This window comes from Sciurus vulgaris (genome assembly GCF_902686455.1).
Source record: "Sciurus vulgaris genome assembly, chromosome: 9".
In the NCBI taxonomy this organism is placed as follows: domain Eukaryota; kingdom Metazoa; phylum Chordata; class Mammalia; order Rodentia; family Sciuridae; genus Sciurus; species Sciurus vulgaris.
In genome coordinates this window covers 81,906,929-81,933,381 of record NC_136469.1, presented here as the reverse complement: position 1 = coordinate 81,933,381, position 26,453 = coordinate 81,906,929, and the positions used below count along the sequence as shown (strand labels likewise).

Below are 26,453 nucleotides of genomic sequence, written 5' to 3'. Positions count from 1 at the left end.
TCCAGCTCTCGTAGCTCTGATTTCTGGCTTCTTTCCCTGTGAGTCATTACTCATTTTGAGATCTCCCAAGGAATTCTTTCCTACAAAGAGATTTGACTTCCAGCCTCTGAAGACAAAGGTGTTTTCTAGGTTTTAGGAATTTATTGTTCTTTTTGGCTTGGTTTAATAAAAATCAGTCAACCAGCTTTTGGAACAGGATTCCAACGCATATTTAAGTAAGTGGTATTCCGTTGAGGGCTTGTATAAGACAGGATTGGGAAAGGAGGTTTGCATCAGGGAATGAATGCAGTGCCCACTCAGGTTGTTGTGTTGGATGGAGTGAATTTATTCATAGGATCTGGTGTTCCGTATGACTTTTTAAATCGCAGAATGCATACAGATAGTAAACAAAAAGAGAGGATCCAACTTTCCAAACTCAAGTAGTTATAATCTCTCATGTAATCTAGAACTGTAAACTAACTTGGATTAATGTGATGCTTTGGGCAACTGCAGTTGATGGTTTTATATTTTCAGACATCATTTATTGATTTCTCCTTTGCCTCTGGGTACTCACTCAATCATGCAATGTGATATGTCAGGGGGTTGATGGATGTCTCCCATGACTCTTATAACAGGGAGCCACAGAAGGAGGTGGAGGCCTCAAGTCATCTAGGTCTCCACAATTCTTGAGCTGTTTCTACTAGCTTCTGGAATCTATATACTTATATCCAGGCATTTTGGTTGAATACATCTGGAGACTTGGTTAGGATAGAAGTTGAGGGTTGTAAGAAATCCCAACATTCATCAGATAGTCAGAGGCAGAGAAAGAGGACTCATCCCAAGATGATCACCAGGATAAATTGTGCGAGGAGAGGAGAGAGGGGTATTGATGAGAAGGGCTAGAACTGTGGAGGCTGAAGGCAGGTTACAGTGAAGTGGGAGTTAGGAAGGCAGGAGACTAGGTATGCAGAACAGAAAGTTCTGAGGCAGGAAGTGGAGCAGAGCACGTTTGCATGTTGAGATCAAAGAGTGCGAAGAGGGAGGAGAAGTGAAATAATGTTGAAAATTGGATCAAGAATGCAGATGCAGGGCTGAGTACAGTGGCACATGCCTATAATCCCAGTGGCTCGGGAGGCTGAGGCAGGAGGTTTGCAAGTTCAGAGCCAGCCTCAGCAACTTAGTGAGGCCCTAAGCAACTTGGCAAGACCCTATCTCAAAATAAAGTAAAAAAAGAATGTGGTTCAGTGGTTAAGTGCCCTGGATTCAATCATCCCAGTTAAAAAAAAAAAAAAAAAAGAAAGTAGTTGGAGGAATCCTGAGACAAGGGAGAAAATGAAATAAAAATGGGTAAAGATAGCTGTTAAGGTTGGAAGGAATGAATCAAGGACTCACAGGGTGGAGTGATGACGAGGGAAGAGTAGCGAGGGTTTCAAAGCAATGGCTGGGAGAGTGGGGAGGAGGATCCACCAACCCCAGCTTCCTTCAGAAGTAATTAACACACATCACACTCCTCATTTCAGCAGCTTCTACAGGGACCCAAGATCAGACAGATCCATCCATACTTATTTATTATACCCACAGAACACTACAGAGATTTGCTTACTTTCTCTTCGAAACGGCCCCTTGGCGATTATTCTTTTTTTAAATTTCTCTAATTGCACACTAGAGAAAGCTTCAGTTAGATGCAGCTAGTCTTTAGGCCGTGGAACACCTGCGGATCATGTTGCTGCATGCCAGAGCCCAGGGAGCTCTGTTCACGTTGTTTTGAAGAGGAGGAGGCTGTGGCTTTTCAAATAACAAAGCCTCCCTGGATTTCCATCCTAGCACTTCCCCACTCGCTCAGGTAAGCGTGAAACACTCTCACCTTCGCTTCCCCCAGCAACTTTCCGAAGCTTTCAAACTCCCCCTTGCACACCTAGGATTGTGCTGCTGCGCTGCAGAGAAGCCACAGACTTCTTGAGATGAAAGAACAGACTGCTTGGCATGTGTGGAAACCACACACCACAGCGGGGAAAGAGGGAAGAGCCCCCTTCTCACACGCCCCTCAATCCAGTCATCATTTCCTTTATAATTTACTGAAGAGCTGCAATGAGGATTAATTTGGCTCTTAGGATATCATGAATTATTTCTAATATAGGCAAAAAAACTGCTTGTAATTTGAAACTCTCAAGGTTCAGAGAAAGGTCAGGGGCTGTTAGTTTGTGTGTTGTGGGGAGTTTTTTGTTTTTTGTTTTTTGTTTTTTTTGAGGAGGACACTTGTCTTAACTTCTGGGCTGGCTAGAAGGGATTCTGGGAAAAGGGTTCTGCAGTGGATGAGTGAGCACCAGGATGGGAGTGAGATCTAGTACTTGTACAAGGAATGTGGCTAGATGATCAGTACTTGAGAGAGTGTCACCAGGAATACAGAGCAAAAGACCTGTTTTTCAACAAGTCTCAGGGAAGGTGATCTGTTTTACTGACATGATTTTTTTCAGTGAAAATCTGGATGAAAATCACAGTGTCTATCTCCAAGACCTTGAGGTGAAACAGGACCCATCCAGGTCCTGGGTGGGGCATTAGCAAGTATAAGTGCTTTGCATCCTGCAGGGGAAGATGGGAAGGGCCTGTCACCTGAACTCTGACTCTTTTCCTTGATCTTTATTCCTTTTCCATTCGGTGGATAATTCAGGATTTGTGGGTTTTCTTCTGACTTTGGGATGAAGAATGGTAAATGAGACTCACAGAGTAATCATCACTTGAAAGCAGAGCAGAGGATATTTTCTCCCACAGTGAAAGCTGAGCACCATCGAGTTCTTTATTAGAGGATGACTATTACATGAGCGAGAACAAGAGAGTGCTGGCTGCACAAGATAATGTGTTGTATAGTTTCAATCACAGCTGGTCGGACAGAGCTGCTGTCATCTATGTATCAGGTCATAAAAATGATTTTTCAACTCCTAACATGTTTTTATAACTTTATCTCTAGCTAAAGACTAAAATTTTCCAGTGACTCAATCCATGATGTACTACCTGCATTGCCCCCAACCCAAAGGCCAAGACTGGCTTGCTGGCTCTGGAAGACCAGATTTGTGAGAAAGAGCCAAGTGCAGGGCTCAGGAGCCCACAATGACCAGGAGCACAGACTGGGGACATGGTGCACTCAAGTGCGTGGAGCCCTTAGGGGAGATGTTGAGTGTACTGATCCTGCTGTTTCTGTTGGTCTGACAGTTCTCTCTACACCCACAGCAAGTATCTATCATCATATGTGCCCTGGTACTTGAAGGTCATTCAATTGGAAAGAGATGAAAATTCAATCGCTGTGCTGGGCCTAGCCATTTGCTAAAAACCTCAAACACACAATTTGTACAGGTCCCAAGCTTCTGCTTTACTGACATACGCTGCCTTGGGGCGACTCTCCGGCTGTCTGTGCTGCATGCTGGTAATTGAAATCCCTCTGCCCTTCGGTGTAGTGATTAGGCGGTACTCATGAGCATTGCTGCCTTCTCTCTGCTCCCTGCCCTCTCCAGACTGCCATCCCCTGTGCCAGCACTGTGCAGCTGATCTCCAGGACACCGGGAGCATCTGCCTGAGGTGCCAGAATGCCCGCCACCTGCTGCTAGGGGACCACTGTGTTCCCGACTGCCCTTCTGGATACTACGCAGAGAGGGGAGCTTGTAAAAGTGAGTAAGTGCTGGACTCAGGAGCCGGAGGAACCTCATGACATTCTCCTGGGTGCAGTAGGCAGGTTTGAGCTTCTCAGAGAAGAGAGGAGGCAGGAAGCATCTGTGCGTGGACCCTGAGCCAGGCCAGCGGATGAGCTCGGTGGGGGGGCTTTTATGAGCAGCACTTGCGGTGCTGCCTTAGAAGTCAGCCTGGCTTCATGGTTTCTGTTTGTGTCTCTGCAGGATGCCACTCCTCCTGCAGAACCTGCCAGGGTGGAGGACCTTTCTCCTGCTCCTCCTGTGACACCAGCCTCGTTCTGACCCACATTGGCACCTGCAGCACCACTTGCTTCCCTGGGCACCATGTCGATGACAACCGCGCTTGCCAGCGTAGGTGTTTTAAATGAATTTTCTCTCCTCTCCTGCCCTTCTGGGGCCATTAGAAGAAACTGCAAGGTTCATACTTTCATCTTCTCTCCTGGCAGCCTTTGTTTTCTAAAAGGAAGAAAGCTAATCTAAAAGGCAACATGGATTCTCTTAGAAGACTATAACTCAGATTTCAGCCTAACTGAAAGTGCTCTCCTTTCTGAGAACCAGCTGTGTGATCTTGGGCAGGTTACTTAACTTCTCTTTTCCAGTTATCTCATTAACGAAATAGAAGTGTTAGTCCATCTCATCTGTATGGTTTCTCTCAGAAATCCAATTCTTTGATCCTGGGCAGAAAATGAAGCTCACTGTAATATACAGTCTGGGGACTGAGCACGTCTCTGGATTTAATTTGTCTTCTCTGTGTACTTATTGAATATTGACAATGTGCCAGGCTTTATATGTTACAAAACATTCCATTTCTGCCCAAATACTAGTTATTTTATCCTGCATAAGAGCTACTCATATACATGTCTGTTATCTTAAATAAGTTAGAATATGATTAATTACTTTGAGTCAAAGACGAAGAGTTAGGAAGAATTAGGGAAACGGCAAATCTGGATGGAAAAAAAGTTGGGAAATCCTTCACAGATGAGGGAACATTTGTTCCCTGAGAAGCTTACTTTATTTCAATCACTGAAGTGTCATTTTAAAAAATTGTTATACTTTTGAAAATGACAATGAACAAACACAATGGTGATATTTCAATTTTGTGTTCTAGGAAGTACAAGATTGAAGGCATTATAGACTAGTAGTTAGGAGAGTGGGCTCTGGAATCAGGAGTTTAAGTTCAAATCCTGACTGGCACTTGCCCACTCTATGGGCTTAAGCAAGTCAGTTAATTGCAGTTCCTTAGTTTCTTCTTCTGTGAAAAGGGGATTCAAACAGTACCTTTGTTCTAATGTTGTTGCAGTTAATAAAGATCCTACCAGGGAACCAGGTCTGTGCAGACTAACTGTTGTTGTTATCCTGTTGTCATTATCAACATCATCAGGAATGAAGAAAATAATGCAATAAAAGTTATTTATATAGATAGACATAGAAAGTTAGATGCTGCAGTTAGTTATTGAGATGCTTGCAAGCATTTGCATTTGAAATGAGGTTATATGAAACTCACACTTTTGCATCACCTGTTGAGTTATCAGAGATAGAAACCTATTTTCAAACAATGAGAAGATTTCTTTACTTTTGAAACAAAAACTTTGCTTGGTATATATCAACCATCTGCCAGAATCTCTAGATTCTGTACTACAGGAGACAGAAATGAAATTCTTGCATGTTCTATCCAAGAGCAGGAGAGTGTTGGTGGAGAAATAGTGACTTAGATTTATGAGGATCTTCCCAGCAGCAGACTCACAGAAATAGAAGTTCGAAAGGAAAAATAGAATCCCTTGTATGAAATATAGGTGACAAAAATACATTGCATTAAAGTATTTCTCTTTTGGGAAGTATTTTCCTTGCTGCAGGGTGACCTCTGCACAAATACATTTGCTATGCTACCATGTTAATAGGATTTCATAGACTATTTCAGTTGAATTAAAAACCTGCTAACTTTAGTTTAGTCCTTAAGTTTCACCCTTTCTAAGATTGGATAAAGTAAGCCTCCAAATTGAGATATTTGAGTTTCTACTATGTAAAAAAATAAAAAGTCAACAATGTTCCTTTGTAATGCTCCCCATTATAGACAATTACAGGCCCTGCCAATTTTAGAAATTGTACTGTAAAGGGCTTTTGAGGAAATGTAATCAGAATTATGTGAGGCAATGATAACTGCATTATTAAAGAAAGTAAGGACTGGAGAACTTTCTAGATTCCAGTTTCAGAGATCTTTAGAAAATGTGTAATGTTAACTGAGCTCTAAAGTGTTAAGGGTGAGCAAGTCAAGGTAGAAACTATAAGAAAGCAATAATAATAAACAAAGTTCTCAGTACTTGAAATCATAATGCTTCAGAGCTCAAGGACTCAAGAGTTACCCTATCCAACACTGCACCCCAAGCAAAGATGGCTTTTCACAGCCCTTCACAGGTGAGGAAGGATCCAGTTCCATTGTTGGACTCTTCTTTCTGTTTGACCTTAGAACTTCCCTGTGGAGCAACAGAGAATAATCCCTCATTTACACAGTTACCTTCAGAGATTTGAAATTAGTTTTCATTTTCCACTTGGACATTACTCCATGCAAAACTGGAGCCAGCAGAGTGTTTAAGCAGAAGTGGGAGGCCATCTCTTATTTAGGGACATTTATTTTACCTATTACAAAGATTTCCTTTTTGAGTACGCATTTCAACCATCTTCAATGCACCTACAACTAATAAGTACCACTTCATTTTTGTATTCACAAGATTATCTTTGGGATTTTCATCAAATACTTTGCCCAATCAAAAGAGACATGAAGAGCTGTGGAATAGTATAGAAGACATGACAATAAACCCACATACTGACAGTCATCTGATCCTTGACAAGAGTGCCAAAAACTTATGTTGGAGAAAAGACAGCCTTTTTCACAAATGGTGCTGGGGAAACTGGATGTTCATATGTATATGAACGAAACTAGATCCTTATCTCTCATCCCACACAAAAGTCAAATTAAACTGAATCAAGATCAGAAACTTTGCAATTCTTAGAAGAAAACACAGGGTCATCACTCCATCATATTAGTAAGGCACTGACTTTCTTAATAAGACCCCTAAAGCTCCAGAATAAAACCAGGAATCAATAAGTGGGATGGCTTCAAATTAAAAAGCTTCTGCACAACAAAGGAAATGGTTAAGAACATGAAAAAAAAAAAAAGCCTATGGAATGAGGGAAAATCTTTACCAGCTGCTCCTCTAACATGAGATTAATATCCAGAATATATAAAGGACTCAAAAAACTTAACACCAATAAATAAATAAATAAATGGGCAAAAGAACCAAATAGACACTTCTCAAAAGAAAAAATGGTCAAAAGGTACATGAAAAATGTTCAATATCCCTAGCAACCAGGGAAATACAAATCAAAACTACACCAAGATTTCATCTCACTCTAGTCATAATGGAAATTATCAAGAATACAAATAATAACAAGTGCTGGCAAGGATGTAGAGGAAAAGGTACACTCATACATTGTTGATAGTACTGAAAATTAGTAAAACCACTCTGGAAAGCAATATGAAGATTCCTTAAAACACTAGGAATGGAACCACCATATGGCCCACCCATCCTATCACTCCTTGATATTTATCCAAAAGAATTCAAATCAGCATAATATAGCCACACAACCACTTCAATACTGAGAGCAGCACAGGTCACAATAGCCTAATTATGGAATCAGTCCAGATGTCTGTCAATAGATAAATGGATCAAGAAAATATATTTTATATATATATATATATATATATATATATATATATACACTAGAGTATTATGTAGCCATGAAAAAGAATAAAACTATGGCACTGGCTGATAAATGGTTGGAAATGGAGAATATCATGCTGAGTGAAATAAGCCACTCAGAAAATCAATGGTCAAATTTTTTTCTTTCATATTTGGAAGCTAGAACAAAATAAGGGAAAGAAGGAGGAAGAGATGTGATATCATAAAGACATAGGGACTATCAGTGGAGTAGAAGAAGGAGATGTAGAGAGAAGGAGGAGGAACTAGAAAGGAGAAGAAATGCAGAATGAATTTTACATTCTATGGGGAATGTCACCTTTATAGATATGTAGAAAGCATCAATCAAAAATAAATAAACGGTGTTGGCGAGGATGTGGGGAGAAAGGTACACTCATACACTGCTGGTGGGGCTGCAAATTAGTGCAGCCACTCTGGAAAGCAGTGTGGAGATTCCTTAGAAAACTTGGAATGGAACCACCATTTGACCCAGCTATCCCACTCCTTGGCCTATACCCAAAGGACTTAAAATCTGCATACTACAGAGATACAGCCACATCAATGTTCATAGCTGCTCAATTCACAATAGCCAGACTGTGGAACCAACCTAGATGCCCTTCAATTGATGAGTGGATAAAGAAACTGTGGTATATATATACAATGGAATATTACTCAGCCATAAAGAATGATAAAATTATGACATTTGCAGGCAAATGGATGAAATTGGAGAATATCATGCTAAGTGAGATAGGCCGATCTCAAAAAGCCAAAGGACGAATGATATCGCTGATAAGTGGAGGATGACACATAATGGGGGGGAGGGAAGGGTTAGAGTTAGGGTTAGGGAGGGGGGCAAGTATGGAGGAAGGAACTACTGTATAGAGGGTAAAGAGGGGTGGGAGTGGTGGGGGGAAGGGAAAAAATAACAGAATGAATCAAACAACATTGCTCTATGTAAATTTATGATTACACAAATGGTATGCCTTTACGCCATGTACAAACAGAGAAACAACATGTATCCCATTTGTTTACAATAAAAAATAAATAAATAAATAAATAAATAAATAAATAAATAAACGAAGAGTGAAGCAGGAGGTATCACAATACCAGACCTTAAACTATACTACAGAGCCATAGTAATAAAAGCAGTATGGTACTGACATCAAAACAGACATGTAGACCAGTGGTACAGAATAGAAGACACAGAGACAATCCCACATAAATGTAGTTATCTCATACTAGACAAAGGCACCAAAAACGTTCACTGGAGAAAATATAGCCTATTCAACAAATGGTGCTGAGAAAACTAGAAATTCGTGTGTAACAAAATGAAATTAAACTCCTATCTTTCACCCTGCACAAAACTCAACTCAAAGTGGATCAAAGACTTAGGCACTAGAACAGAGACCCTGCCCTGCACCTAACAGAAGCAAAAGTAGACCCAAATCTTCACCATATTGGCTTAGGATCTGACTTCTTCAACAAGACCTCTAAAACACAAGAAATAAAATCAAGAATCAATAAATGTGATGATATCAAACTAAAAAACTTCTTCACAGCAAATGAAACAATCAATAATGTGAAAAGAAACCCTATAGGTTGCAGAAAATCTTTGCCACCTACACCTCAGATAGAGCATTAATCTCCAGGATATGTATAAAACTCAAAAAACTTAACATAAAAACACCCAAATAACCCAATCAATAAGTGGGCTAAGGAACTTAACAGGTACTTCAGAGAAGAAGAAATGGGAATGGTCAACAAATATATAAAAGAATGTTCAACATCTCTAGCAATTAGAGAAATGCAAACCAAAACTATTCTAAGATTTCATCTCACCCCAGTCAGAATGGCAATTATCAAGTATACAAGCAACAATAAATGTTGGCGAAGATATAGGAAAAAAGTACTCTTATATATTGCTGGTGAGATTACAGATTGGTGCAACCACTATGGAAAGCAGTATGGAAATTCCTTAGGAAACTTGAAATGGAACCACTATTTGACCCAGCTCTTCTGCTTCTCTGTTTAAACCCAAAGGACTTAAAATCAGCATACTACAGTGATGCAGACACATTGGTGCTTATAGCAGCTCAACTCACAATAGCTAAACTATGGAACCAACCTAGGTGTCCTTCAACAGATGAATGGATAAAGAAAACATGGGACATATATATGATGAAATATTACTCATCTTTAAAGAAGAATGAACTTATGGCGTTTGCTGGTAAACAGATGGATTTAGAGAATATTATGCTAAGCAAAATAAGTCAAACTCAAAAAACCGAAAGCCCAGTGTTTTCTGAGATATGTGAAAGCTAATTCACAATAAGGGGGAGGTGCCAGGGAAGAATAGAGTTACTTTATATTAGGTAGAGAGGAGTGAAGGGAGGGGAAGGAGTATGGGGGAAGGAATGATAGTAGAGGATAACAGATATCATTACCTCATGTACATATATGACTGCATGACCAATATGATCCTGTAGTATGTACAATCAGAAAAATAAGAAATTATACTCCATTTTGTATGATTTTTCAAAATGCATAAATGCATTCTACTGTCATGTATAACTAGTACAGTAAATAAATAAATGAATGAATCAATGAGTGAAAGAAAGATCATTAGAATAGGGAAAGGAAAGTGGGAGGAAAGGGGGATGGGGACTGAAATATAATAAATCGAATTCCAGGCATGTGTGGTTTTGTCAAAATGAACCCAGTTTTTATGTATAACTCAAATGATGTCATAAAAATACTACACCAAAATTAAAATCTATACATAGAAATCCTAGAAAAAAAAAGAGTGAAAGTTGTCTCATATAAGCTTCCAGCTATTAAAATATTCTTTTCTATTTATTCCTAAATATCTGAAAAACCCAATCTAGAATTTTCCTAGGACCTTAAATTACCCATCTACATATTAAAATGAATAATTTATACCTATGGCTTTTCTTAGAGGTGAAATGAGAATAGTTCATTTCTTTTTATTTTAGAGGCAGGTAATTTCCCTGCATTGTGCCACATACCTTGCTATCCTATAGACCTACAACTCACTCACTGGATCCTTTCTACATTTTTCCTCTGACTTATAGTCAGAGTAGATTTCAGAATGAGACAGAGATGCCGGAGCTTGTGTGCATGTTAGTGCAGGTGGGTGTACATTACATATTACTGCACCTGACTTCTTTCATTTGTGTAGCAAGTGTTTATTGAACACCTACAATATGACAGACCACCAGCTAGCTGTTGGAGAATACTATCAGGAACATAACATACCCCGTCTTTGCATTCCTGAAGTCTACAGCCTAAAGGATACACATGTTAAACAAATAATCACTTCAGTGAAAATGGGTACCCAAGGCAGGAAGGAAATGTCTGGGTGCTGTCAGAGCAGGTACCCAGGAGACTTGTTCTGGAGATTCCACAAGGGTTTTCTGGGAGGAGAGATAAAGAAGATGGATAAAGAATTCAAGATAAGACACTTGGAAATTACATTAAGAGGATTCATATGTGTGTGTTAAACTTTCCAGGAGGAGAGAATGAAGGGAAGGTGGAGGAACAATATTTATGCAGATGATGGCTAGAAATTTTCCAGGGCTGAGGAAAGTCTGGGTTTTAGGGGAAAGTGTACTCTGAAACCTGCGTAGCGTGAATTAAAAAGCCACCCGGCTAAACGCTTGGAAATGAGAGTGCAAGAGTGAAGTAAGTCAGGAGGCTCTGATGGTAGTTCAGAGGGGATGATGGTGGCTTGGCTGTATTGGCATTTGTGACTGTGGAGGAAAGCAAAAAGTCCTGAGTTATGTTGGAGAGTTTGAATAAATAGGATCCATGAGTGACTGGATTAGGAGTGAAGGAAGAAAGACACCCAGGCAGAATCTTAGGTTCTCCAGCACGAACAACTGAGTAGATGGAGAAGTTAGAGAATGGGGAAGCATGACCACATTGGGAATCACCCCTGAAGGCCTGAGTCACGTGACTAGCTGCTGAGAATGACCTTTGGACAAACCAATAAGCCAAGTAACCTTTAAGTCCTCTATCTTAAAATATGAGATTTATAAGCTCCACCATAAAGTCGGTGCCTAATTTTAATCTTGACCTGCCTCCCCCGCCCTCCCCCCCCCCCACACACACAAACACACACTCAATACACAGCATGAGCTATAGAGGACTTGGTTCCTTAAGAAGTCAAGTTTAAATAAAATTCTGAACTACAATTCTAGAGATCTTAGGTTAAGTATAAATTTTGTTGCTGAATCACAGGACAATTTGGATGTGGGATTTCCATCCTGGAGTTTATAACTCAAGGAGAAAGAACCTTCTTTATTTCGGAAAATAAAACTAATATTTTCTGTGTCTGTTTATAACTCAAGGAGAGAGAACCTTCTTTATTTTGGAAAATAAAACTGATATTTTCTGAGTCTATTGATCACTGTGGAGGGTTCTGAGCCATAATTAAAGAACGGTTTGGGGCAGGGCTTTGTTCCTGTGCAGCCTGTGTCTAGGTTTGATCAATGCGTCCGTATTTGCAATTGTAATCATCGGTCATTTTCTTTTCCTATCTGCTCAGCATGCGACATACATTGCCGGAGCTGTGATTCACAGGCCAGCTGTACCTCCTGCCGAGATCCAAGCAAGGTCCTGCTCTTTGGGGACTGCCAGTATGAGAGCTGTGCCCCACAGTACTATCTTGACATCTCCACCAAGACATGCAGAGGTAAAGCTCTTCCTGAATGGTGTTGAGGATTCTTTTAGTCTGTGATACCTCCTTTACTATAAATGCCCTGTGCTCCATATTGGGAAAATGCCTCCATCAATCATTTTTACTTTCTCTGATACTTGCAAGAATTAATGTATGTATGAATTCATCTACTCACTCATTGATGTGTTTTTTAAGCAAATTTTTTAGCACCTACTATGAGCTAGACAGTGTTTCACATATTGGTAACTAGACCATAGGTGACAAACTAAAAATACTTAGGTTGTATTTGGCCCATAGACATGTTTTGTTTGGCCCACCTAATTTTCTAATATTTAAAAATCTTTGGTTATTTGCTCTTACAAACCAGAGGACTTCACATAAAAAAAAAAAAAAAAAATTGAGCTCTTCAGTTTCTTTTGGAAAAAAATAAGAAGATCTGGCAATACTGGATTTGCTTTGCCACAGTGCAATAACAGATTGACTGTGTTGCTCTCATCCCCACCGGATGGAGTGGATGGAGCATCGTCCCCTCAGTTCACCATAGTCCCCACCATTCCATATTCCATCATTCCAGACCTTGTAGCATTTTTTTTTTAACAGTTCCAGATCACTAGACTCTAAGCTTAATGAGATCAGGAGTTGTAACTGATTTGTCCACTTTCACTTAACACACTCAAATGAGTGAAGACACAGTCATTGTCCTTGAGGAATTTTTAAGGTGACCATGTCAAATGCCAAGTTTTTCTTGTTCTCCAGTAGTTGGAACTCATGGCTCTTGTGGTTTTTGAATGGCAGTGTTTAGTAAGGGGGAAAATAGAGTTAAGAGCAGATTTTACTTGATTCTGTTCCATTTCTCCTCTTCATTCCAGCCTCTTTCTGTGTTTCCCTCTATCCCTCTGGCTCTGGCAGAGAAACTAGAGCTCAGATATGGAGGTCAAACATCTGTCAAGTAAACTTGGTATGCTTTGAGGCTCTGCAAAATTGCACACTTTCCAGTCCAAGAAATTCTACTTGGTTGTCAACTTAGGTGGTCTGCTGGGCTCAAGACCACAGAAGCTTTCCTTTTTTTCTTCCCTCTAACCAGGGGCTGTCAGTATGTGGTGAAAAATAAGATTATCACAAAGCCTCCCTGTTGTAAATGATTTCATAACTATATTAGCAGTTTCAAGTCTCTGTTTTAGTTTTTTTTCCCTCAGGACCCATTGAGCTAAATAAATGAGTGAGATTGATTTTATAAATCTTCTTGGTAGCATGTGTATTGTCTTGCACATTTACCTGCTTCTTTGGGATTCAGAAATATTGCATCAAGATAGAGAAAAGGTGACTAATGAGAGGTTTGCCTAGCTTCTTAGAAGGGTGGGAAGGTGGGATTAAGGCAATCCTGAGTAGAGATGTGTTCTCTTAAGAAAAATATTTTAACAGCAAACACTCACTGAGCTGTTACTATATGCCAGGCACTGTATTAAGTTATTTATTGATTGATTGATTGTGCTGGGGATTGAACCCAGGGCTCATGCATACTAAGCACCCACTCCACCACCGAGTTACACCCCAGCTAAATTCTTTACCTTCATTAAAATTCACTTAATCTTCATGATAGCTTTATGCAGTGGGCACTGTATTTGTCTGTTTTACTAAGGTTCAACAAGTCTAAGGGCGGTATATAGGATTGTGCAGATTAAAAGTAGCAAAGCCACATCTTGAATAGTGACTTATTTCAAAACCCAGGTATTTAAACTCCCTTCCCCATTCTGTCTTCCACACACGAAGATCTGGCTTCCTTACCAGTGAGAACTCTGGCTGTCAAACGTGAGTTTTCTAATTGTGTCAGAATTTCAAGGTCATTTAAAAGAATAGCAACAACTATAATAATTGTTATAACAAAAACAATAGCAGCAGCAACATATTTTCCTGTGCCCCAAACCCTGAGACCACATCAGTGTGTCTGATGTTGAGCATGATCATCTATTTTCCTAACAATCCCCTGGATCATCCAAGGTTGGCCCCACCAGGACACAAGCTCCTTGAAGGCAGGGTCTACACTTCCCACTGTTATATTCTCCTCATGCAGTGATATGCATCCCATAGGTGCTTGTTGAACTAATGAACATGTGAATAAGTCAATTCTACTGCCCCAAACGAGGTCTTGTTCCAGTAAGCTATTTCTTTCTGGACACTAAGACATTTCTTTCTGGACACTTCCTTTATCTTCATTTAGGTCTAACATCATTGGTTCTTTCTGTTGTGTTGGTCAATACTTGATTTTTGAGAGAGAAAAAGTCACATGACTGACATCAGTGGCAGCATTACATACATTCTGAGTGGGGTCTCTGATATCTCTTTACCTAAGGAGCACTGAGCATTTGGAGTAAGTCTAGATTAGGTTTGTAGCACTTTGGCCACTCCCTTTGGCAGACTTTGTGTGATGAGTTGGCATGGCCCAGGGATAAACAAATTTGAGACCAATGGAACAAGTCCAGATAGACCTGGCTCCCTGGCAGCCCAGCTGACAAGCAGACTTTGCATAGAGCATGGAGTGCTCCTTGTACATGCTTGTGTCTAACATAATTGAGGAACACTAAACCTCAGAGAAGCACAGGGCTACCGCAAGCAGAGGCCTTGTTACAGCTGCTTTATCTGACATCTCTCATGTTGTCCTCACTTACCTCTTGCAACTGCAGACAGCATCCGCATAAATTAGTTTGTGGGACTTGGGGGTGGACGGAAAGGAAGCTGATCTAATGCAGACTTTCTCTCTAGAGTGTGACTGGAGTTGCAATGCATGCAGTGGTCCTCTGAGAACAGATTGCCTGCAGTGCATGGATGGCTACGTTCTCCAGGACGGCGCCTGTGTGGAGCAGTGCTCGCCGTCTTTCTACCGGGACATGGGCCTCTGCAAGAGTGAGTGTCTGGAGGCCCTACTCCGTGATCATCGAAGTTTTGGTCTGATTTCTGAAAAACCTGTGATAAGTAGCCCTTCTGGCTTTTTACCTCATTTTGATTTCTTCCTAAAAGTTATCTTTGTTATGAAAATTTCCCTTTCCTTCTCCCATGCTCTTATGTGACGTGCTAAATTTGTTGCCAGTCTGGGAATCTTAGGGTTATATGGTAGGCCATTACTTTTGGATTTCTTTAAAGATTTTGAAATTCTCTTCTCCACATGGGAAGATCTGCATCCCTGGGCATTTGAGCACATGGAAAGACCATGTTGTTCTGCCATCTGTCTCCCTCGGATCTCTCTGTATGCCATATACCTCCCCATCAACTCTCTCTGCCCAGCACCTTCTTCAGACTCAATTTTACACCACAAGATCCTCAGAGCCTGAAATTCCTTCCAGAAGTATACAGAGAACATTTCTGAGATATCGATAATTGCCTGGATGAATCAGGAAAGACCAACACTTAAGTAACACAGCACTGAAAGCCAAGGACTAGTTAATACTAACAATAATCAATAATATCCATCAATCACTTTAGAGTTTATCTATCTGTCATTTAATTTGATCTTTGCCTCGTAAGATACGTGGGACAATATTTTACTCCCATTTTAAGGGGAGAGCACTAAGACTCATTGAGGTGAAGCAACTTTTCCTGACTGGTAAGTATGGTGATCTCAAGAAGAACCCTGGCTCCTTGACTCCTCATGGGGTACTTTGCCAGCAATATGAGATGGTGTTGCTGCTTGATACCTAGTGTTGCCTTGACATAAGGGCCCAGATCCTCTTGCAAAGCTATACACTTTCCTGTTGACTTGACTTTTGTCTTTCAGGCTGTGACAGTCACTGTCTCCAGTGCCAAGGTCCCCATGAGTGTACCCGCTGTGAAGGGCCATTTCTTCTCTTCAAAGCCCAGTGTGTCCAGGATTGTGGGAAGGGGTACTTTGCAGACCATGTAAAGCACAAATGCTCAGGTAACTTGAGTCTAAGCTGAGTTCTCTGGTAAGAAGTAAGAGCAGCAAGTCATGTGTGCTGGTTCTCAGGTAACCAGGAGCATCTGAATTAGAGGCAGAATGAAAATCCAGGGAGCTTGGCCTAAGTAATTGATGGCTTCCCATGCACATCTGCCAAATGCTGGTTAAATAGGATGTAGGAGTGCAGCCCAATAATTCTCTTGCACAAATCAATATTGTCCCTCAAGGTCTTTATGGAAACGAAGCCAATTTTTTATGGAATGTAAAGTTTATATTGAACTGCAGTGAGGTATCCATTAAGAGTAGATCAGCCATATTGATATGGACATAGAATTTTCAGTGTGTAGACTAAATCACCCGTAACCCTGATATTGGCATTATATCCTTGAAGAATAGGATTCTGGGGAATAATTTAGTGACACATGCTGGAGCTTTTATTATCAAAGTTAAACCCAAAGTCTTAATCTCCTTGTCCACTGGATCATCCAAGAAAATTTCCTGTTCATTCTCCTCATTTCTACCAAACCTTTGTACCATGCACCCCACTTGAAAAAATATCTGATTTTAATAATAATGCCACTAACCAGGCACAGCATTTTGTGTTTCACCAAATTTTCTTTATCTGCCCCATCTCATTTAATATTCACAACTTGATAAAATATGACAGATGCTATGAATCTTGTTTTACAAGGGAACAAAAAGAGACTAAAAAGTGTTAAGGCAACATACAATCAGATATTAAACCCATGTTTTCTGATTCCAATCTTTATACTGTATAAACCATTCTATAACAAAATCTCAGCAAAGAAGCCAAAAAATTAGTCAGTAATCACTCAATCCATAGAAGATTATCAGCTTGTCCCAAAGAAATCATCCTGTGGTTCTTTAAATAGTTGACTTTCCTCATGCATTTAAAATACTACTACTACTGTGACTACTACTACTACTATTAACAATCATAATAATAATACTAACAGTGAGCAGTGGCAGCAGGACAGTCAGGCCCTTTCTTTTGTTTGGCACTATTCCAGTCACTTCACATATAACCTGTCGTCCTATAACTATTACTTGCATTAGGTGATATTATTATTCTCTTTATTAAAGCAAAAAAAAAAATTGCAGCATTGTTGAAGGAACTTGTCCAAGGTCACAGCTGATAAGTGATAGAGAAGGAATGGTCCCCAAAGACAGCCTATGTTCTTAATCACTGCAAATGTCCTTTCTTACAAGTCTACATGATTAACTTTTTAAACCGTCCATCCATGAACAGTCTTTCTAGTTGGCATTGTGTGAAGTGGGGATGTGTCTCTCTGTTCAGTTTCCTTCTGAGTGTATCAGCCCCCATGAAACTCTACAGGAGACTGTTAAGATGCTCTTGTGTCACAGTTGGCAGTGAGAGTGGAGGGGGGTCATTTGTTGCTTGTGCTCTGACTCTTGCAGTTACAATCCCTTTATTTCCCTAATAGTCTAGTTGGGTGTCTGTGCCTTGGTTGTGTCTCATTATTGTGTCTCTCTTTGATAGCCTGCCCTCAGGGGTGCTTGCAGTGTAGCCACAGGGATCGGTGTCACCTCTGTGACCATGGGTTCTTTCTGAAGAGTGGCCTCTGTGTTTCCAGCTGCATTCCTGGCTTCTCTGCCCGCTCCTCTAATGAAACATGTTCTGGTAAGAGCTCTTCTAGTGGTCTGGTGAATGTACCAGTAATTTTTCTGTGCAGTCTGGGTTTACTGATATCATTGATTCACCATTCTCACTGTGGTGGGGAGGCGGGGACTGATGCTAGTAAGGAATAAGGTACTGTTTATACAACATGTAAAATTAGGAAACTCCAACTTCTATGATCTTTGGAAGGAAAAAAAGACGTGATCTGTGCTATAGTTGCTAAGGCATAACTATAAGATAAGAAATTTGGCATAAATTTAGCTGTGCTCCTGAACCGCAGCCATGTTATAGAAACTCACATACATGTTTATACACGTAATGCGCTTACTTATATTCATATAAACTTGTAGAGCGAATTATGCCAAGATTCAATGGTGCATCTTTTGTGCACACAGTGGAGATAAACTATAAATAAACAGTGAACAGGATGAGGAGATTGCTCCAAGAGGTTTACCTGTTGAAAATGGATAGATTTGTTTCTGTTTCTGTTATGAATAAGGTAACAGGTTAAAGGGATGGAGCTTATTTCTCCCTACATACCTCACCTTAAGTTGGATTCCCTGCCTTAAACAATAGAAGCAAATTTAAATTCAGTCCTAATTTTGAACCCCAAAAGTTTTATAGGTGGATAAACCTTGGAAGTGTTCCTTAGCTTTTGAGTATTGTTTACTAAAAGCATGAGGCATTTTGTAATATCCACAATCACACATTCTGTCTGTATATTTCTAGACTCTAAAGATATTAAAACTTTGCCAAAGAAAAAAAATATCTTTGACTTGTTTTGTTAGGATCTTTCCAAAAACCCCACATACTTGAAAGTCAGCTTACTACTCTTGGGACATAATACAAGTCAACCTGTGGAAATGAATTTCACTTTCATTAGAATGATCTTATGGTAGAAATTGTCCCCATGAACCTGGCATTTCTGAACTGCACAGTCTGACCTAGCTGTAGAAGGGAACACTACCCATTAAAGACCTTTGCAAAACACTTTGCAGGAGAGAGGATTCTACATCATGGGAGGAAATCCTCATTTATCTGTCAAATGTTTCATATGTATAGAGATTGCAAAATTTTAAAGCAAAGTATATACATTTCACATGAATTCTGAATGTGAGCCACCAATAATCCTACTTCACTGTAGATTAACTGGTACTCTCTAGAGAATGGTATGATACACCTGTCTCTTTTCTTGCCCTCAGTGGATCTGATGTGATAGGTGTATCCGGGTAAGACCATGGTTCTCAAATCTGCCAGTCCATTAGGATAAGCTGGGGAGTTCGTGAAATGAATGATGTTTATCCCACAGAACATGTGAGTCAGAATATCTGGCAATAGAACTCAAGTGTCAGTATTTTTCTAAAAGATCCCTGTACGATTCTTTATTATTATTAGAGATATAATTCCAGACATAAAATTCAAACTTTGAATTATATAACCCTGTGGTTTTGAGTATGTTCACAAAATTGTGTAACTATCACCAAAATCTAATTCCAGAACATTTTTATCATCATGAAAGAAACCACATAACCATTAGCAGTCTCTATTTTTCTGTTACTCCAGACCCTAACAACCACTAATCTGGATTCTGGTCTCTATGCATTTGCCTGTTCTAGACATAAATGAATTGCACAATGTTTCCTCTTTTATGTGGCTTCTTTTACTTAGCATAACATTTTTAAGGTTCATCCACATTGTATCATGTATGAGTACATCATTTCTGTTCCTTCTTATGGATGAATAATATGAAATTATATGAATATACCACATTTTGTTTATCTAGTCACTTTTTTCCCAGCACTAGGGATCAAACCTGGGGCTTCATTCCTTTAGACAAGCACTCTACAACTGAGCCACATCCCCGCATCCCAAGCCCTTGTTTATCTATTCATTGAGGAATATATATTTGCATTATTTTCTCTTTTTGGCTATTATGAATAATGCTGCTATTGACATTGATGTACAAGTCTTTGTGTGGGCATACATTTTCTTTTCTCCTGGGTGTAAACCTAAGAGTGGGATTCCTGGGTCACATGGTAACTACTTAATTGAGAAGCTGTGCAACTCTATTTCCAAATGACTGAACCATTTTATACTTCCAGTAGCAATGCACAAGGGTTCCTATTTCTCCACATCCTCACCTGCACTTTTTATCATCTCTCCTAGTGGAAGTGAAGCGCTACTTAGTTGTGGTTTAGATTTATATTTTCCCTGATGATGAAGGTTGTGCACTGTTCGTGTGCTTGTTGGCCTTTTATGTATCTTCTTTGGGGAAATGCCTACTGAAATTTTTACCCTTTTTTAGAATTGGTTTATTTTTCTTCTATTGTTGAATTATAGGAGTCCTTTATAGATTCTGGGTACAAGTTCTTTTTCAGATGTATGATTGGCAAACATGTTCTCCCCTTTGGTGAAGCACAAAAGTTTTTAATTTGGTGATGTCCAACTTACCTATTTTTTTCTTTTGTCACTTGTGCTTTTTGTGCCCTAAGAAAGCATTGCTTAATTCAAAATCACAAATTCTACTCCATTGTTGTCTTCTCACAGTTTTTTTTTTTTTTTTTTTTTTTTTTTTTTTTTTTTTTTTTCATTTCCCTGAGACAGGTTATCACTGTGTTGCCAGCTCATGGTCTTCTCGCCTCAGCCTCCCTTGTAGCTGAGTAGCTGAGATTACATGTGCATGTCACTGCACCCAGCTTGTCTTCTAACAATTTTATGGTTTAACTCTTCCATTGAAGTCCTGTGTTATTCTCATGTGCATCTAGGGGAACAATCACTGAGTTAGGAAGATGCTTATGTTCTATAATAGCCTCGTCTCCTCTGTACACATCTGAATTAACATGACAAGCCCATTTCTTTAAATAAATATGACCTACTTAGAGAACGTGACAAGCCTGAGCTTTGGATCTGCATGTTTTCTAGGCGAGATGCACACTCCCAGCCTCCATGTGAATGGCTCCTTAACCCTTGCAATTGGTTCAGTGAGGCCACTGGATTTTTCCCTCCTGAACATCCAACACCAGGATGGTAGAGTGGAAGACCTCCTGTTCCATGTCGTGAGCACTCCCACCAATGGTCAGCTGGTGCTCTCAAGAAATGGAAAAGAGTCTCAGCTGGACAAGGCCAGCCATTTTAGCTGGAAAGATGTGAATGAGAAGAAAGTGCGTTTTATACACAGCAAAGAAAAGCTCAGGTGAGTGCTGTTTTCCTCCCACCTCTTTTCCATCATTGCTCTGGCCCCCACCCCTCCTCTCTTAATAGCTATCCCCTCTCATCTGGGGAAGATCGATACTCCTCAAATGTGTTCAGCTGCCTGTCATCATTTCCCTGTAATTGTTCAGAGAGTGTACTTCTGTTTGAGACATTTTCATTTTATCACATAATTATGGGTAATTCTCTGATGTGACAGGAAAATTCTGAGTATAATTATCCACTTTTTTGACCCAGTAGAAACAAAACTGGTTATATAGCCAGATGCTAGAGCTGCTTCCTCCACATGAGGATAATGAACAGGGAATAGGAGGCAGATAAAGAATGGAGCACATGCTTTTCAGGTGGGATGTGGTCCCTACAATTTTGGAGTTGGAGGAAACTTAGAGTCATAGTTAACTTTTTATTATCCACATTATAAGATTAATTGTGGCTAATTTCTAAGCCCCATCCAGTTTTCTCCTGATGCTTCTTCACACGTCTGGCTATCTTCCCACCCAGCTGACATATGCTTCAGGAATTCAATTGAATGTTAACACTAACCCAAGCAAATATAGTCCCATAATTAGCAGAGTAAATCTACTAAAAAGAAATCAGAGAATGCATCCCAAAGATTAGCCTCTTGGTTTCTCCTTCACCCTGCTCTGCTTCATTAGTGCAGATAATTCACCATAGACTATTTGTGTAAACAATGATTTGAAGCCCATGGAACAGTGATAAGAACACAGTGAATATTTTCACTGTCAACACTAAACTTGAGGATTTTCTTTTATTATTTTTCTTATTTATTTATTTTGAGGTTCAGGCAAAGAGGGAGAAAAATAGATGGTACTTTCAGAGCTGATGGTGCCAATGACTTCAGAAGGTCATATTCTAGGAATAAGAACAACATTTACTGAGTGCTAACTTTGAGTCAGGCATTATATTAAACATTTTACCTGAATTATATATATTTTGCATATTTACATGGATTATATATGTTCTCAGTCTACAGATAAGGAAACTGAGGCCCGAGAGTATGGGAAATCTTGCCTAAGACCTCACAACCTGTGAGTGCAGAACTGATACTCTAGCCCGATACTCTCTGAGCCCACAACCCATGTCTCTAGCCACAATATTTCTGCCTACCCAACATTCTAGGTACAATAGGCATGCTTTCATCCTCAAGGGGCTAAGATCACCGCATAGAGAAGAAAGTTGTGCTACAGAGATGGAGTGTTTCAAGCCATAGAGTCACTCATCAAATTCCTACTCCATTTCTGCATTCATTTTTGCTACGAGTATAGTTCTTAAGTATCTACATCTCTTTCTCTTTCTCTCTCATGCTCACAGATACAGACACACAGAGCTTCCCAGTGGAATCCCTTGTGAACAGCATAAAGCTCCATAGACAACCAATGTTAACCCTCTTGTCAAGTTAACATCTTTCACCTCACATTACCCGCAGAATCTTAAGCTTTACACCCCTAAATAGGACAAAGAATAACAGTTTAGGGAATTCCCACGGGTCTTTTTTTCTAGGTACCTATTTTAATACTGAATTTTCTTTACTTAAAAATTCAAACCAAAGACATAACAGAGGATAATAAAATGAGGTTGGTAGAAACTTGTGAAAAATAAAGATTGACACGGAAACAGAAGGGGCAGCTTGCTGCAAAAGTTGTTTTTGTTCTTTTTCATGAAAATACTGACCATGAGTCTTTGATGAAAATTCTTTGGGATTGGATTCCCCCAGCCCCCGGAGTTGGGATGCTGCTGTGGAGTAAGAGACAACCTGTAAATGTAGTCAGAGCGACTGTGATAAACTGGTGGTACGAGATGCAGAACGCTGTTCGGAGGGCCTCAGTGCCTTTCTTCTTTCATTCTGTTGTTTCTGTCAGTTGCATCCTCAAAACTTGGAGGTGGGAGTAAAGAGAGGCAGGATTTAGATGGGGCAGAAAATGAAGGGGTGAGTGGAATAGGAGGGAAGATAGGAATACATTTTTTAAAAAGTCAGGTTTATTGGGCTATAATTTGCATTCAATAAAATTCCCTATTTTAAAGCGTGCTGTTCTATGAGTATTAACAAATCTGTATGGTCTTGTTACCACAGTCACGGTCAAGACATAAAACAGTTCCATCACACCCCACCCCAAAATATCTTTTTTGTAGTTATTCCCTTTCTTCTAGCCCCTGGCAACCACTGATCTGGTTTTAGCCCTATCGTTCTGCCCTTTCTAAAATACCACGTGATGCAATCAGAAGTATGTGGTCTTTTGTTTCTGGCATTTGCTACAATGCTTTTGAGATCCAGCCACATTCTTTCAAGTATAAATAGTTAGCTCCAAGAATACCTGTTAAAGAACCTTTGAAATAATGATCCATGCAGTACACCAGAATTCAAAAGCTCCCATGATTCATTAGCCACACATCTCACCAGCCTTTGCTGAGTTCTGTACTTGGATCAGCTTTGAAGGTGGGCAGCTCATCCCTGTCCTTCCCACAGTCTCTGAAGCTGCTGGAACAAAAAACTCTTTAAAAGGGATTCAACCCACAGCAGAGTGATCCTTCTTTTATTGTTAATTGATACTATTTGGTTGCAAGTAACGAAAATCAACTTGAACTAGGTTAAGCAAAAGAGTGAGGCTTCTTATAACTTCGCAGAGCTGTCTCAGATCTCAAAGGCTTGAAGAGCAGTGTTGCTCCAGGGCAAGTCCAAAAGCTAGAACTGGAAATGGGAAGCAAGACTCAACTCTTTTCTCATCCCCGTTTCTCTTTGCTCATAGGCTTCGTTGACCTGTCTCCCACAGGCAGACTTGTTGCACATTCTCATTCATATGATAGGCTCTGCTTACCCCATCGTCAAATGGTGAGACTGACTTGGGCCAGGTCCAAATTTCCATGGAAGAACCAGCCCTTCTTCCCTAGTCTTATCCACAATGAATGTTGGAGTGACAGGGAGACAGATACTGCAAGCATTGTTACTGGGTATCCACTCCTGTGAATTGGGAAGGGGCTGGAAGGAAGGTTTGTTGAAAGAAGGAATCACTGGAAACTGGTCAGAGATTATAGAAGGTTCCTTTCCATTCCATAATATGTAATATTGTGTCACTAACCTGTCTTGGCCTGACAACTAATTTTTCAGCTGTTTGTATATTTAGTTTAGAAAAATAGGGAACAAAATAGTTTTATTATGTTATAACAAGATCTAAGAACACGAAGTATTTTACTATGTTCATCTTTGGCAATTTCTGTTTATAGTTCAGATATTACATTACTGTAGTGGTTTGATCCAAATTTTTATATACACATACCTGAAAACATTTTTAAGCCTTATCTTTCTACAGAATAATTTAATGATTGTATTTTCTCATTCCTTTTTGGGGGACTTTTTTAGGAAAGGTTACTTTTCCTTGAAAATTAGTGACCAGCAGTTCTTCTCTGAACCACAGCTGATCAACATACAAGCGTTTTCAACACAGGTAATAAAAATGCCAACCAGTTAACAATTTCACATGCCTACTAATTCTCAAGAACAAATTAAGGCTTCTTGCAATTTTAGCACAAAACATGATTGAGGTAAATTAATCTTAGTTGTATCATGAAATGCCTCGAGTAATTTTTAGTACTTTTGTTAATAACATCAACAATAGCAATTACTAATGCAAGTATAGTTCTCAGTGTTTCATATAAGTTATCATTTGATCCATATATTAACCTTATGAAATACTATTATCCCCAGTTTATAGATGAGGAAACTGAGGCACAAGGAGGCTAAGTAACGTGTCTGTGATGATATAGCTAGTAGTCAGGATTTGTGCCCAGCAGACCTGGCTTCAGAGTCTGTGGTCTAAACTGTTATGTTATGGTGACTTACTTTACTTTACCAAATCTGACACTAGTTCTGCAGAATAAATCTGTTGCCATTTAGGACTTTCCTTATTCTTAGGTAAATAAGTTTGCTTTATCTAAATATTTCTCTCTGAAGGGTATAGAATCATCAGTAGAAGCTACAAGACACAGTGTAATGGCCCTTCACATTCATCTCTTATCACTCACTGTGTCAGGTTGTACTTATGTGTCCAGAATACACACAGCGGTAGAAGCTCTGAGAACTGGGCTTGAGGGATTGAACAGCTGAAATGTGCTAATAAAACAACAGGAAGATCCTTTGTGTGTGTGTGTGTGTGTGTGTGTGTGTGTGTGTGTGTGTGTGTGTGTGTCTCCATACATCGTTAATAGCAAGAGAGTGGGACATTATGTTGGGGAACTAAGACCACCTAAATATCCAGACCTTAGTGGTTCCAGGAAGGACTCTAGATGATTATTTCTAACTGGTAATTTTATCTCAAATCCAAAATGAGGGAAAAAAAACCCAAAAACCATGAAGGACAACAGACTTGAAGAAGGGACTGCCACATGGTGTTAATCACCCAGCTCAGCTCTTCTTAATGATATTATCACATCAGGGATAACTCGAAGTTTAGGAGTGATTAGAAATTAATCCTAACTTAAGTGTGTAAATTTTATTTTAATTAAAGCTAATACACCTGATCTCTGTAAATATGGGCCAAAGGGTGAAATTCAGTCTTAGGATGTACTGGCTTAGGTGTTCCATAATACTTAAACATTTTGCTTTGACCTCTTCATTTGGGCTAATCGAGGTACTTCAATGAAAGACTTAGGGTAGGTATTGGCAGGTAACTTTCTAATTTGAGATGATAAATTCCCAGTTTCTTGAGTTTTGTTCTCTATAATCAAGTGAGTAGATAATGAGGGCACATTTTATTTATGTATTATATGATAAACTCTTACCATTTTAACTTCTTTAAAGTGGAATTTTAAAGAGAGATTTTAACTTATTGTTGTTCCTTTAAATTTTGAGCTATTTCAATATAATCTTGAGCCTCCCTGAAATTTTCCCATGTAAGTGAATTTGGCCTTTTCCATTTATGGACTTTGACATCACCTTTGACCTTTCATCTTTCAGAATATATGGGGCCATTCATTCCTATGTATAGATGCACAGCTTTAAATTCTCAGGAATTTTGAAGAGTAGCTACCATCTAATTTTCCACTATGTGATTATCATAATGATGCATTAGTTAGACATTACTTTAATAGGAATTTTAATTTCCAGGAGGTCAGGGAGGTGCTTGATAGTTTTTTTAAAAAAACATTTGGAATAAAGAAGACATAGTCTTGAGAAAAGTCTTAAATGGTTCAACTTCAAATGGTATAAAAAAAACTAAGAAAATGTTTTCTTTGGCTTCTAGCCTAGTTGTGTGTACGTGTGTGTTTTTTCTGTTGTGATTCATTAACTTTTTTCTTCATAAAAGAACATTTTTATCTGCTTACTTGAGTTGGTGGGGGGAATCTAACAATCCCAAGGAAAACATATTCAAGTTTGCTCTGTTAGCAGTGTTGTAAGAATTAACCAGGTGGTTGCCTTACTCATCCAGATCATGATCTTGTCAGGCTTTCTAAGCTGAGTTTGGATGGAACTCTGTCAATATTTGAATGGGAGATCTTGAAAAAATTGTTGGGAGGGACCAGAAATAGCATGAATTCAGAACACGAA

The 26,453-nt window shown here is 39.5% G+C and overlaps 1 protein-coding gene across 1 annotated transcript in view; it reads left to right on the top strand.

Annotated features, from left to right (window-relative positions):
• The window catches only part of FRAS1 (Fraser extracellular matrix complex subunit 1), a 436,825-nt gene that overhangs the window by 271,281 nt on the left and 139,091 nt on the right, over positions 1-26,453 (top strand). Inside the window, exons 21-28 of the mRNA XM_079152936.1 lie at positions 3,486-3,638; positions 3,864-4,010; positions 11,982-12,128; positions 14,874-15,014; positions 15,883-16,023; positions 17,546-17,686; positions 20,606-20,876; positions 24,270-24,354. Coding sequence (XP_079009062.1) covers positions 3,486-3,638; positions 3,864-4,010; positions 11,982-12,128; positions 14,874-15,014; positions 15,883-16,023; positions 17,546-17,686; positions 20,606-20,876; positions 24,270-24,354 — 1,226 coding nt within the window. The remainder of the gene's footprint in view (positions 1-3,485; positions 3,639-3,863; positions 4,011-11,981; positions 12,129-14,873; positions 15,015-15,882; positions 16,024-17,545; positions 17,687-20,605; positions 20,877-24,269; positions 24,355-26,453) is intronic.